This window comes from Tenrec ecaudatus, chromosome X (genome assembly GCF_050624435.1).
Source record: "Tenrec ecaudatus isolate mTenEca1 chromosome X, mTenEca1.hap1, whole genome shotgun sequence".
Lineage (NCBI taxonomy): Eukaryota > Metazoa > Chordata > Mammalia > Afrosoricida > Tenrecidae > Tenrec > Tenrec ecaudatus.
Window position 1 is genome coordinate 55,014,867 of NC_134548.1, and position 13,007 is coordinate 55,027,873.

At 53.4% G+C, this 13,007-nt stretch overlaps 2 protein-coding genes across 3 annotated transcripts; one reads left to right on the forward strand and one right to left on the reverse strand.

Annotated features, from left to right (window-relative positions):
• Window positions 1-2,855: 2,855 nt before the first annotated feature.
• TIMM17B (translocase of inner mitochondrial membrane 17B) lies at window positions 2,856-8,701 on the reverse strand. The gene is made up of 6 exons (XM_075539331.1): window positions 8,574-8,701; window positions 7,623-7,722; window positions 6,023-6,086; window positions 4,888-5,016; window positions 4,692-4,802; window positions 2,856-4,601 (listed from the first exon to the last, which is right to left on the reverse strand). Exons 1-6 carry the CDS (start codon window positions 8,597-8,599, stop codon window positions 4,513-4,515), a joined length of 519 nt encoding a protein of 172 aa, XP_075395446.1. The 5' UTR covers window positions 8,600-8,701; the 3' UTR covers window positions 2,856-4,512.
• Window positions 8,702-8,776: 75 nt separating this feature from the next.
• PQBP1 (polyglutamine binding protein 1) lies at window positions 8,777-12,995 on the forward strand. Of its 2 annotated transcripts, none has more exons than XM_075539330.1 (7): window positions 8,777-9,143; window positions 9,320-9,403; window positions 11,448-11,559; window positions 11,786-11,898; window positions 12,089-12,373; window positions 12,557-12,620; window positions 12,753-12,995. In XM_075539330.1, the coding sequence occupies exons 2-7, from the start codon at window positions 9,337-9,339 to the stop codon at window positions 12,907-12,909; spliced, it is 798 nt and encodes a 265-aa protein (XP_075395445.1). In that variant the 5' UTR covers window positions 8,777-9,143; window positions 9,320-9,336; the 3' UTR covers window positions 12,910-12,995. The 2 variants fall into 2 exon arrangements, with proteins under 2 accessions (XP_075395445.1, XP_075395444.1); XM_075539329.1 differs by having other exon boundaries at window positions 8,777-9,036.
• The last annotated feature ends 12 nt before the right edge of the window (window positions 12,996-13,007 follow it).

Sequence of the window (13,007 nt, forward strand, 5' to 3'; positions counted from 1 at the left end):
AGGTCTTCCTCTTTTTTGCTGCCCTCGCTCACCACGTTGCCAAGCATGATGCTCTTCTTCAGAGTCTTGCCTCTCCTGACATGTCCAAGGCATGTGAAACAGAGGCTCCCCAGCCCTGCCTGAGAAGCCTTTTGGTTGTACTTCCAAGACAGATTATTTGTTCCTTTGGCAGAGTACAGGGTACTTTGAGTCTAGCGCACCCTAATTCCAACACATTGATTCTTCTTAGTCAATGTCCAGCTTTCACATGCATGAGGCCATTGAAAACACCATGCATGGCTTATGTCAGGCTCATCTTAATCCTTAAAGTCATATCATTGCTTTTGTACGTTTTAAGGTTTTGTGCAGCAGATTTATCCAGTGCCACGTGTCTTTTGCTCTCTAGACTGATGTTGCCATGAGAATTGTGGATCCAAGCGAGACGAAATCCTTGCTAACGTCAATCTATTCTGTTTGCATGGCCTAGTAAAAGAAAATGCCCAATCTCCATCAAAGCCATTCTTCTGTGGAGAGGAGCCATCTCAGAGAGAGAAAGCCCAGGCCATGCAGATCTCTGGTTAAAGCGGCGGAGTCTGAGACCAGGGACTCAGAGGAACAGTGCTGAGACTATGGGTGGACCTTCTCCTCATCTGCTCTGTGAGGCTGTAAGACAGAGCGACAGGCAGGCTTCCTGATCACAGAGGAAGAAGCCAAGGGACCACCAGGCTCAGAGGCTAAGGACCAGAGAGTTGGCTGATGGCTGAGGAGAGGTACTGCTGTGGGCCCACGGCTGTACCCTTACTGGGTCCGGTGCCTGCTAACGCCCCAATAGACCTCCATATGGTGAGGGTGGTGTGCGGCCATCACAATGAAGTCCTGACCCGTGCGGGGAAATTGAAATGGCTGCTACACGCAGGGCGGAGGCGTGTCTGGCTCCAGCCTCATGGCAACGGGGAGGTCAGATATGACCGCCCACACCGCCTTTCACAAAAGTGATTCATTAGGTCTATCAAAAAGGCAAGGAGAGGCCAGTTTCAGCCCAGGTCTTGCTGCTCACTGTGCCCAGATTTCAAAAAGCTCCTAGCCAATCAAGCCAGTGTGCAGCAACAGCCAGCCCTGTGTCCAGCGGTCAGGACCCAAGTGGTTGGTACTGGTGAGTGAACATGTTCGCTCCACACTTGATGAGCACATCGTTAGTGGTACGGGAACCTCGACCCCTGGGTCTGGAAACAGCTCAAGCATCATTGACTTAAGCAGCTCTGAGCCAACCTAGTGTGTGGAGGAAGTGAGGCAGAACTAGGACATGCGGGCTCCTGGTCACCACTGCTGAGATAATTTCATCTACATTAAAGCAGTAGAAAATGGCTTTTACAAAAGCCAATGATAAAAAAAAAAAACCAATGATGTCCCCAACTCTAGCCTGGGTTTAATAGGTTTTGGGTTTGTTTTGCTTTGTAAATATCTTTCCCGTGTCAGAAACAAAGTAACAGGGGCCTAAGGGACGCAACCCAGAATTTCTAGAACAGAGTTCTAGAACCTAGTGGGTGTGAGCACAATCAAGTCGTGGGGTTTGAGGTGATGGGTCCAGGGTGTTTGTTTCTTCCTATCACTGGTAGTTCATCTTGGAAGACTTCAGGGCTGCCAGATCTTCAGTCAGGCAGGGGGCTTGCACACATGCACATGGAGAGGCATCTGGGCTCCTCTAGGGCTGGGTGACAAAACCTCCTGAATCAGGTTTCTGTCAAAAGAGGCTCCATTTATCTAATGAGTTCCTGTCCTTATCTTTATTTCCAAAGGCCATGATGCTAGCATTGCGGCTGGGTCAGGTTGTGGAGCAGCTCTGGCAGTGTAGTAGTTACACGTTGGGCTGTGATCCTCAAGGACAGCAGTTCAAAACCACCAGCTGTTCCACGGGAGAGAGATGTAATTTTCTACTCTCAGAAAGAGTTACAGTCTTCTACTCCCACAGAAGGGAGAATTCAACCAGGGAGATGTATATCACCGACAAAACACACACCATTCCTCTAGTTCCTGAATGCTTCCTCCTCTCCACTACCACAACCCAGTTCTACCTTACGATCTGGTTAGACCAGAATACACACATTGGTACAAATAAGAGCTCTCCACACATGGAATTCAGGACAGATAAACCCCTCAGGAATAGTAGCGGGAGTAGTGATATATGAGTAGGAAGATTGTGGGGAGAGATAGGGGGAACCCATCACAAGGTTGGATATATAGCCCACCCTCCAGGGGGACGAATAGAAGAAATGTGGGTGCAGAGAGACAACAGACAGTGTAAGACACGAAATAACAACAGTATATAATTGACCAAGGGTGGGAGGGTGGGGAATAAAAGAGGTGCTGATACCAAGGGCTCAAGTAAAAAGAAAATGTTTTGGAAATGTTGATGACAACATATGTAACAAGTATGCATAGTACAATTGAATTATGGATTGTTATAAGATTTGTAAGAGCCCCCAATGAAATAATCTTAAAAAACAAAACAAAACAAAGGACAGTGCCCTAACGTCTGTCTTCTCACTACCATCAAGTCGAAGCTGACTTACCGCAACCCTACAGGACTGGGTAGAACTGCCAGAGTTTCCAAGACTGGAACTCTTTACAGGAGAAAACACTTTGTCTTTCTCCAGCAGAACAGCTGGTGGTTTCGAACTGCTACTTTTGTGGTCAGCAGCCCAATGAGTAACCACACCGCCACCAGGAGCTGTCTGCCTCTCCCACTCCACCGCCTCTGGTGGGTCTTTTGTCTCTTTAGCTTCTGCTTCTCAGCTTTCCACGTGTCTTGGCATCCATCTAACCCCCCTTGCCTCAGCTCTGAGACAAAAACTTTGGGTTTTATTTGAGACTAAATCTTTTTTTTTTTTTGAGACTAAATCTTTATTGGCGCAGCCAGCCTCAGCTTTCTCCTGCAGAGCGGTTGTTGGATTTGAACCAATGACCTTGCAGCTAGCAGTCCAACACCTAATCCTCAGTGCCACCAGCATATAAAAGAGGAAGGGCCTGCAGGAGCCATGGAGAGCAGTACTGAAAAGGCTGAAGCCGGGATACGCCGGAAACAGGAAGGTTCAAAGACAACAGCACCCTGCAGCGGGGAGGGGGTGGTGGTGTCAAGGAGGCCAGGGGCACAGGGAGCCCGAGAAAGACCTAGAGGAGCTAGTGACACGGTGCTTACAAGTTCAGGGAGAGGAGGCCTGGAGGGAAGGAAGGACAGGACCATTGGAAGGTCCCGAGGGGTCAGGACCTACTCTCACTCTAGGTCCGAGTGGTGCCTGGGGCCCGCAGGGAGGCATGTGGATGGCCTGAAGCTGTGGCCCTGCTGCGCTGTGTTCAGAGATGTGTGTGCATGGCCCTTGGGGCAGTAGGCTGGGCTCCTTGGTCACATGACAACGACACACTGCCTGGCACTGAGCCACACAAGCAAGGAGGTGTCACAGCTCTGTTCCCACTAGGGCCCCTAATGAGACCTCAGGAGACCCAGGGACCTAGCACTTGTGACTAAGTAGTAGTCTTGTTCAGGAAGAGAGAGACGAGGTTTCCGTTGCTCTAGGATGGCCGGCAAGATAGGGATTTTTCTGTGGAGAAAACGGTTGACTCCTCTTTGAAGGCCTTTGTGCCCCACCCTCCCCCGGGGCATTTGCACTGGCAGGCTTATTCCTCTGTGAGGCAGGTGCCTGGTGAGAGGTGCTACTTTCCACCTCCGTGGAGCCCTTTGCAGAGAAGAAGGCTTCTACCTGCACCACCAAGGAGCGCTCGGGGCAGAGGAGACCGTGTCTGTGCCAGCCCGTGAGGGGTGCCTTCCCACCCCTACAAGGGGAAACTCAGTTCTGGTTCTTTGTGGCTGCCCTTTTGAAAATCCTGACAGGTGACACTAAGCATCAGAGAGCAGAAGTCCTGTGGTAAGTAGAGAGGGAGAGATGAGAGAGAAGAGGGAGGGAGCAGGGCTGTTGGGGTGTGGGAAGGGCCCAGGGCCACCACTCACAGAACCACACCGTCGCCACCACCCTAGAAAGGCTTTTCTAGCGCTCCTTGCCAAACCCGTTCCTCTGGGGGCAGGACTCACCACTTGGCCCCCACACCGGCCTGCACATGTACCTCACATTCATTCTTGGCCCCTCTCGGTCATTTGCCCCACAGGCATTTACTAGCGTCTGCTCTCTTTGGGACCCCCGTCCTCTGGCTCTGCCGCATTGTTTGAGACGGGGCTCCCATGGGGAGTCCAAGGAGTCCATGAATAGACATTTCAGAACTGGCTTTAAATACTCTTCAGGGCACCACACAAGGGGTCAGGGTGAGAATCCGTTACATGTGAGTGTAGGGCTAGGGATGCCCTGAGAGAGGAAAGGGGGCTGTGGCGCCCCCTCCTCACAGTGGGACAGGGAAGTAGAAGAGAAGCCCTCTCTGGTGGGGTCTGGGGCCAACTGGGAGCCAGCCCTCCCTTCGAGGTAGATCACCGGGGAGGGGGCCGAGGAGGGGTTCCCACGGTGGTGGCGGCGTTAGGTGGTCACTTCCTCAGTGGTACTGCTGGTAGCCAGGATAGCCTGGGGCTGGAGCACCCTCCTTGGGGGGCTGCTGGTTGGGGTCCTCCAGGAATGGGGGCACTAAGGAGGGGAGAAAGAGATAAGAGCAAGCAGAGGAGGCTGGCTGGCACATGCGCCTCCCTCCCTGGCCAGTGCCAGCCAGGTACTCACCGTTGCGGAACTGCTGGGCAGTGTAGCGAGTGAGGAGGATGCCGACACCCTCGATGAGGGCCAACAGGATGCCCCCCATCATGGCTGAGCCCACCATGGCCAGTGGGCCGCCTGGAGTAGCGAGGAGGCAGAGAGAGTGGTGAGGGCACAAGCAGATCTGGGGGCTGGGGCTAGGGCCAGGCCTCGGGGTACTTACTGCGGGCTGCCAGCACAGCACCAGTCAATGCTCCACTGGTGATGGAGTTCCAGGGGTCTTCCTTGCCCCGCAGCCGCACCAAGCCACAGTCAATGGTGGAGAACAGGCCCCCCCACACCGCAAAGCTACCTGCAAGGAGATCAAGGCCCAGTGCTCCCCGGCACTCTCACCCCACCGAGTCTCAGTCAGGGGATGTCCAGCAGCGGAATTTACTACCCAAGAGAGAGAACCACTCAGACAGCAAGATCCCAAGACCTACTTCTGGTCTGCCCTGTCCTTGGTAGGTCCCACTTCAAGTCATCCACAATGGCCACCAATTCACCCTTCAACTTTGGAGGGAGTTCTGAGACATTCACAAGTACCGTTTACACTGGAGTATAAGCCGACCCGAATATCAGCTGGGGCACCTAATTTAACTATAAAAACTGCACTAGAAATGTGCTGAAAAACTCAGCGTATAAACGAGTATATACGGTAGATTCATCTTCTACTGTATATGGCTTGCAACGGAACAGCTTCGACCATTGTAACTCATCACAATAATCAAAATTCTGGTCTTGGTTACAGGGCCAGGAACTATGTATACTAACCCGTTGCCACGGAGACCATTCTGACTCATAGCAACCCTACAGGACAGAAAGGATCTGCCCCATGGGGTTCCCCAAGCTGTTTCCATAAGTGGATGGCTGGGTTTCTCCCAGAGCAGGTGGCAGGCTCCAACTACACTTTGTTAGCAGCTGGGTGCTTAACCCCTGCACCACCAGGTTAGGAAAGCCAAGCAGTCCACAAGGAGAGTTAAAATGCTGCCCGGGGCATCCTCTCTGCCAGGCCCTACTCTTGGCACTGTGGGCTATTTAATTTCTAAAACTGTTAAAAGTCAGTCAGTGATATTCATGTTCTTAACACATCCATCCTAATAACGAGGTCTACTTTCAATGCTTGATCCGTTAGGTACCAAACTACAGCGGTGGCTACGGTTACCGCCATCCCAGTTCCCAAAGTTCAGTTGGGAACAGTCACCACCCCACAGGAAATCAGGCGGGACCGGGACCTCCACCTCAAAGTCTAGGCCCACAGGGGCAAACTCTTCCGGCCAGGTTTGCCACCATGGCGCTTAGCTCCACAAGCCTCTCACCTCCGATCTGGGGGCTTCGAATCCTCACAGCACTGACACTGCCTCTCAAACGGTGGCGAATCCCCTGGGGAAAAGTAAGAAGAAGGGCAATCAGGGCGGAGGGATGGCCACTGGCAGATGGAATGCCTGTCTGGCTTTGAAAGGAGGCATGGGGATGGGAGCCCTGTTAGGGGCGTTAGGGGCCGAGCTGTGGAAAAACCACCAAGGAACACCCGCCAGAAGTGCTCTTAAAGCTGGCTTGAGCCATCATCATCCATTCATTCCCTCTATTATTACTGAGCACCTACTATGTGTCAGGCGCCATGTTAAACGCGGGGATATGGCAGTGACCAAGCCAGGCCTGGGTCCCGACCCTTTCGGAGATCACATTGTAGTGGGAAAGTTGGATCCTGAGTCAGGCTGCAAACCAGGAAACAAGAGAGTCCCGGGCAGCACTAAGCACTGCAGAAGGAACAAACAGGGACGAAGACATACGAGAGTGGCTGCCCTGTCAGGAAAGGCCTCTTTAAGGAGGGGGCATTTGGACTGAGACCTTGAGGATGAGGAGAGGCATGCACAAAGATCCAGGCAAGGGGGTTTCTGGTGAAGGTGAAAGCAAGTTCGAAGGCTGTGAGGCAGGCATGAGCGAGGGGTACCGGAGGAAGAGTGAAAAGGCCAGAGAGGGTAAAGCCAAATGGCCAAGGAGGTGCAGAAGATGGGCACCGGGAGGCAGGCAGGTACAACTGTTCCAAGACTCCACAGTGATGAACGTGCAAACTACCGCAGTCATAGGGACTCCGGCCAGAATGGTGACAGAGGAATTGAGAAGTTACTCATGTGAGGACATAAGTTTTGGAGGCTGAGTCTGTGAGTTTTGCTGAATAGATGCTGAATGAGGTATCAGGGCAAACACAAGAGGAGACAAGAATGAGTCTAAGGTTTGGGGCCTCGACAACTCAAAGCGGGAAGGGTCATTTCCAGAGATGAGGCTGACTGAGGATATTAGACCAGAAGCTCTATTGTGACCTGGCAAGTTTAAGGTTGGTCATATCCAAGGGGAAAGGTCAAGTAGACAGTTGTGTCTATAGAGTTCAGGGGAGAGACAGGGTTAGATAGCGAAACTACAGAGACCTGGGCAAATAGATGGCATTTAAAGCCGCAATATTTCATGGGATCCCCTCGTGTTGGGGGTGGGGTGGGAGTGTTGTCCGAGAACTAGGACAGTTGTGTTCAATTAAAAGACCTTGCTTGATTCGGGGCTGTCCTTCCCTCTGTCAATTAAGCTTCTGTGACCTCCCTCTAGGCAAGCTTTTGATACAGAATCTCCTTACAGGCACAGTCTGCTAGGCTCTGCATACACATCTAGGATTTGGTGATGCGTGTTTGGACATGGCAGCATGTCCATTGAGGTGCCCCCAGTTTGGGGGTCAAGGAGAACAGCAGAGGCCATCTTTGGCATTTTCCCCCCGAAAGACCCCAGATCTGGAAGGCAGGGCTGGCACGTAGTAGGTGAGCAGGAATCAGAATGAATAAGTGCATGTGACCGGCAGTGTTCAGGGCAGGACCCGATGCAGGCTGGTTGGCCAACCCCCACGCCGCCAGAGGAACGGCCCAGGCTTACAGCAGGGGCATTGCGGAAGCCTTTGATGGCCTGGAAGACTCCGCCACCCATGACACCCATGGTGAAGGCTCCACCACAATCATCCACAATGCGCCATGGGCTGCAAAAGGGAACGGGGAGGAAGAGGTTAACACGAGCCTTGCCCTGACACAGTAGTGTTCCACAGGTTTTCTTCAACCTTCCTGCTCCCTGCCCCCTCTCCCCCCCTTCACAGCCAATTCTGGAAATCAGCCAGGTACTTTATTACTACTAAAGACTAAGTGAATTGATACAGGCAGAGAGTGGGCACCTTTAAATAAGTGATATAGAAGTGTTAGCTAGCTAGATTAAAAATATATATATTTTAAAAGAAACAAAGCCATTGCCTGCCATGGAGCCGATTCTGAGTCATAATTGTTATTAAAGCAGGGTTCTGGTGGTGGTCGGGGGAGGGGAGGGGGGTGGGGCTGTCTCCTTCCTTTCTCCAGCATGGGGCGCGGTCAATTGAGCACTTTCAATGGAGAGCTCCTGGGAAACCCCGACAGCAGACAGTGGGGAGGACTCAGTACTCCCCTCTTGCCCACAATAAGCTCATCAAGGCTCCATCCTTCACTACCCAAAGAGAGCTAAGGGACGCCACGCGTGGTAACCCAGCTGCTTTCGGCCCCGGGTCGCACCACCCCTTCCCCCCCAGCCCCGGCTGAAATGGACCCGACCAGCGTGTTGACACCGAGGGGAGAGGAGGCGAGTCAGGGGCAACGTGACGTGCTTCGTCCCAGGCCGCGCCTCCTCGGGCGGGTGCAGCGTTGCTGGCGCTCTTAAAGCCGCCTGGGTGGGCGAGCCAAGCGGGGGAGTGGAAAGAGCTCAAGTCCCAAGTGTGGCGCGTGGCGCCAAGCGGCCGGTGCGCCCCCCGCCCCCGCCTCCCACGGCCGGCCGCAGCGCCAGGCCCGGTGCCAGCGCCCACCGCCGTACCAAGGCTCCCGCGCGTACTCCTCCATGGCGCCTGCGACCCCGCCGCGCAGCCAGGCCCGCTGTGGCGGGGCCCCGCCCCTAGAGTGAACGCACCCGGGCGCCCGCGCGCTCCGCCTATTCCAAGGCGAGGGTTGGGTTGCTTCGCTACACGTAAGGCCAAACGCACGCTCTCATTGGCCTCCCAGCTTACGTCATCTATTCACTGTAGCCTTCTAGCGTCTCCCAGTTACCTAAGGGTTCAGGAAGAAAAGCCCTCCTTCTGGGCTTTGGGGCTTGAGGGCTGTGTGGTCCTGGCGAGCTCAGCGACGTGCCAGGGGCAGCGTGGCTGACAGCCCCTCAGTGCCCACGACACTAGTGGTAACGTCAGGGTGGGCACACTCTTTGGGAGCTGGAGGAAGTGCTTCACTCGGCCCCATTTCAACGCTTTGGTTCCTCCCACCGGGCAGTCTTAGGGGGACGTTGGGTGAGTCCATTTTGGGGACCCGGGGGGAGGGTCGCGCTTGACTGCCTTTGCGGGCAGATCCTGGGCCTGGGAGTGAAATTCGAGACGCCTGCACTGGGAGAAGGCAGGTGAGTGTGTGGGTGAAGTTGCTCCTTCACGACCCTTTGAGCGCTGTCGTTTTCACCCACCCAGCGACTGGCGCAGAAGGGGAGGTGGGGGCTCCGAAGAATCGATGCGGGGGGTGGGGGAGGGGTGCGCGCTTGGTTACAGATCTGAATTCTAATCCTTCTCTTGTGGATTTTAGACTTTCTGCTATCCACTATGCCACTGCCCGTGGCGCTGCAGACCCGGCTGGCCAAGAGAGGCATCCTCAAACATCTGGAGCCCGGTGAGAGCTAAGAGCTGAAGGGCCCACCATGTGCTTGGCTGGATGGCAACTTTGTTGTTGATATTAACATACACCAAGGATTTGTAGGGGAACAGATGCTTTATCCTCCACAAAACCGCCAGCTGCTGCTTGTTTTGGCTTCTGGCGCCCCAGGTTCCGTGGAGTGGTAACAAAGTATACAATAGTAAGAGGAGCAGATAAGCTACAGCAGGCTCCAGCGTGCCAAGTACTTCGCCGGGCTGGAGATGTTGATACTTAGTTGTCTACAGTAGTTCGGGCGGCTGTTGCCACTGTGCTAGTGAGACTAGGGGCTTTCAAAGAATTCCTGGAAAAATTCCATTATCTTTTCAAACCATCCCCCCACCCCATGAACTTGTTGAAGCCCGCACCTATGTAATTTACGGTCACCGTATCAGTGTCTGACATATATTTTGGGCCAACTGAGTACCTAGCATAAGGAGCCTGGGGGGACGTGGTGGTTACGGGTTGGGCTGGGAATCTCAAGGTCAGTAGTTAGAAAACACCAGCTGCTCTGTGAGAAAGATGAGGCCTTTGCTCCTGTAAAGAGTCGCCTTCTCAGAAAGCCACAGGCAGCTCTACCCAGTTCTACAGGGTCGCTAGGAGTTGGCCTGGGGTGCCTGGCATACACTTTTCTGCTCACTGCACGAAATAATACTAGTGAGACTAGCATCTAGGCCAACACTGTTGCTGATGCTCAACATTTATGCCTTTTTATGAATAATATTGAAAGCTGGCAATTTTAGGCTGTGCTGTGGCCACCACCCACCCACTGCCATGGAGCAGATTCTGACCCAGGGCAACTCTTGGTAGCAGTGTTTCCCAAAGTGGGCGATACTACCACCTGGTAGGCACTGGACCAATTGGGGGATGATAACCTGGGGGCTGCCAAAGTAGTAAGCACGTACACTTTATCCTCGATGTTCACTGTTGGGGTTGAGGATGCTGAGTAATTGGTTTTTTGTTTCTGAAAGGGTGGCAGTATCCCAAATAAGTTTGGGGACCTCTGCTATATAAGGTTTCCAAATCTTTATGAAAACAAACAGCCTCATCCCTTCCACAGAACAGCTGGGGTGGGTTTGAACCACAGATGCCCTGGTTAGCAGTCCAACATGAACAAGACAGAGCCCCCAGGGCTCCAGCTGAAAAGTACTTTTTACTGTTTATCGTGTTGAAATTTACATCAGCTAATGGCCTGCTCTGGGACATAGACCTTAAGGTTAATAATTCTGCTGGTGACCACGGAGAGTCATTTCCAACCGTGTGCTCTTGACCTCGCACCTGATTAACAATACTAACCACAACAACAGACTTGAGTTTTGGGGCATATTTTGCAACAGGTACTATGCTCTGTGCTGAAGCACACATTTCATTGTTCGTGGCATCCAGTAGCTGAAATCTAATAAAGGTCAGACACGGGCACTGCTCATATGCACCTTTGTGTTTTACCAACGGACACCTGCAGCTCTGTGCCCTGGGCCCTTTGCCAATAATATCTTGCCACTCAGGAATTAAATGGATTCAGAGCAATGATTGGATAAACCCTGGGCACTTTAAACTGCAATCAGATAGGTTCGGATAACAGTGTGGCTTATCAATGGAACCCAGAAACATACTAGATTTGGGATGAATCGTCATGTAAATATCTGGTAGGTAGGATGTATTTTCATTGTTACAAATTGAACATAATTAAAGCATAGTGATTCATCACAAAAACAATATGTAATTATATCTTGGGAAATATTTACTTCTGATGACAAATAAATGAAATTAAAAAAACATACTAGATTTGGATCATTTGAGGGTGAATCCCTCCCCTTATGTTCAGATGTTTGTGATTTTGGGCCAAAGTATTTTTATCTGCTTCCTGGCATACACACATGCGTGTGCCCTCATGTGTCATTTATGATTGGTCAGGTATTGGAACGTGAACATGGCTCGCTCGCTTGCTCACAAGCGGCCCTGGTGGCAGGATGAGACTCCCCTGCCCCTTAACTACTCCCCCGCCCCTTCCTTATCGTGCCAGAGCCTGAGGAAGAGATCATTGCTGAGGACTACGACGACGACCCTGTGGACTACGAGGCTACCCGGTTGGAGGGCCTGCCACCTAGCTGGTACAAGGTGTTTGATCCTTCCTGGTGAGTCTGGGGACTTGCTTGTGGGGGGGGGCGGCCACGGGGGGGTAGATGACTCCCAATCAGACCCTCCCTGGGCGATCCCTGGCCTTGGGGTTTATGGGTGACACACCAGGGAAGAGTTCTGGGGGTCCTGATCTGAGCAGGTACAGGCAGAGATCTGGGAGACGAGTTGAGGCGGAGAACACCTGTACTGACGCTCCCTCCCTCCGCCCTCGTCGCCCTGCAGCGGGCTCCCTTACTACTGGAATGTGGACACAGACCTTGTGTCCTGGCTTTCCCCACATGATCCCAGCTTCGTTGTCACCAAATCTGCTAAGAAGCTCAGAAGCAATAATGCAGGTGAGTTGACAAATCGAAGGGTGCCTGAAGCTATTCTAGCTGTTCTGATTGGGGGTAAGGAAACTACAGATCAGAGAACAGGTGAGACCACATAAGCCTAGCTCCAGGCTAGAGGTACTTGAAGGAAATGTTGACCTGGGGTTGGGGTGGGAGGAAGGAGGTTATGTCAAGGTTTTCTTTGCCTTCCCAGAGGTTGAGGAGAAGCCGGACCGGGCCCACGACAAGCCCGACCGGGCCCACGACAAGCCGGACCGGGCCCACGACAAGCCGGACCGGGCCCATGACAAGCCGGACCGGGTCCATGACAAATTGGACAGAGACCGAGAGCGTAGCTATGACAAGGTAGACAGAGAACGAGAGCGGGACAAAGATCGAGACCGCGACCGTGGGTATGACAAGGCAGACCGAGAAGAGGCTAAAGAACGGCGTCACCATCGCCGGGAGGAGCTTGCTCCATACCCCAAGAGCAAGAAGGGTAAGCTGAGCAGGGCCGGGACTGGAGGGAGGGAAGCAAGCGAGCTGTCTAAGACGCAACATGGGGGGCGGCATGCTTATCAGCCCACCCGTGGAACCAGTGTGCTGCTGGGGCTAGGGCGGAGGTGTTTGGCAATCCAGGCTCCTCCTGCGCAGCCCTTCACCCGCCCACTTCCTCCCACAGTGGCAAGCCGAAAGGATGAGGAGCTAGATCCCATGGACCCCAGCTCCTACTCAGATGCACCCCGGTAAGTGACAACCCCACAATTCACCAGCCTTTCTCCCACCCCCCGATTCTCCCTCATGGGCCCGGGCAGAGGGGCCCACCCTACCCCACGGCCCCACCCGATCGATCTTCTGTGTATTCCCCCCCACCCCAGGGGCACATGGTCAACAGGACTTCCCAAGCGGAACGAGGCCAAGACAGGTGCAGACACAACAGCTGCCGGCCCCCTCTTCCAGCAGCGCCCGTACCCGTCCCCGGGGGCTGTGCTCCGGGCCAATGCCGAGGCCTCCCGAACCAAGCAGCAGGACTGAGCCACTGCGCAGCAGCCCAGGCTCAGGGGCCGGGAGGGGCAGGGTTGGGGGGTGTTTAATAAAAGCTTTTCTTGGGATCATGCTTATGAGACCTGAGT

Excerpts from the sequence above, each read along its gene's own strand:
- TIMM17B (XM_075539331.1), bottom strand. The coding sequence starts at position 8,599 with ATGGAGGAGTACGCGCGGGAGCCTTG. Across the intron at positions 6,087-7,622 it reads GCTTCCGCAATGCCCCTGCT|GGGATTCGCCACCGTTTGAG; the intron begins GTAAGCCTGGGC and ends ACTTTTCCCCAG. Across the intron at positions 4,602-4,691 it reads TGCCCAGCAGTTCCGCAACG|TGCCCCCATTCCTGGAGGAC; the intron begins GTGAGTACCTGG and ends TCCCCTCCTTAG.
- PQBP1 (XM_075539330.1), top strand. The coding sequence starts at position 9,337 with ATGCCACTGCCCGTGGCGCTGCAGACCCGGCTGGCCAAGAGAGGCATC. Across the intron at positions 11,560-11,785 it reads AAGGTGTTTGATCCTTCCTG|CGGGCTCCCTTACTACTGGA; the intron begins GTGAGTCTGGGG and ends GTCGCCCTGCAG. Across the intron at positions 12,374-12,556 it reads ATACCCCAAGAGCAAGAAGG|TGGCAAGCCGAAAGGATGAG; the intron begins GTAAGCTGAGCA and ends TTCCTCCCACAG.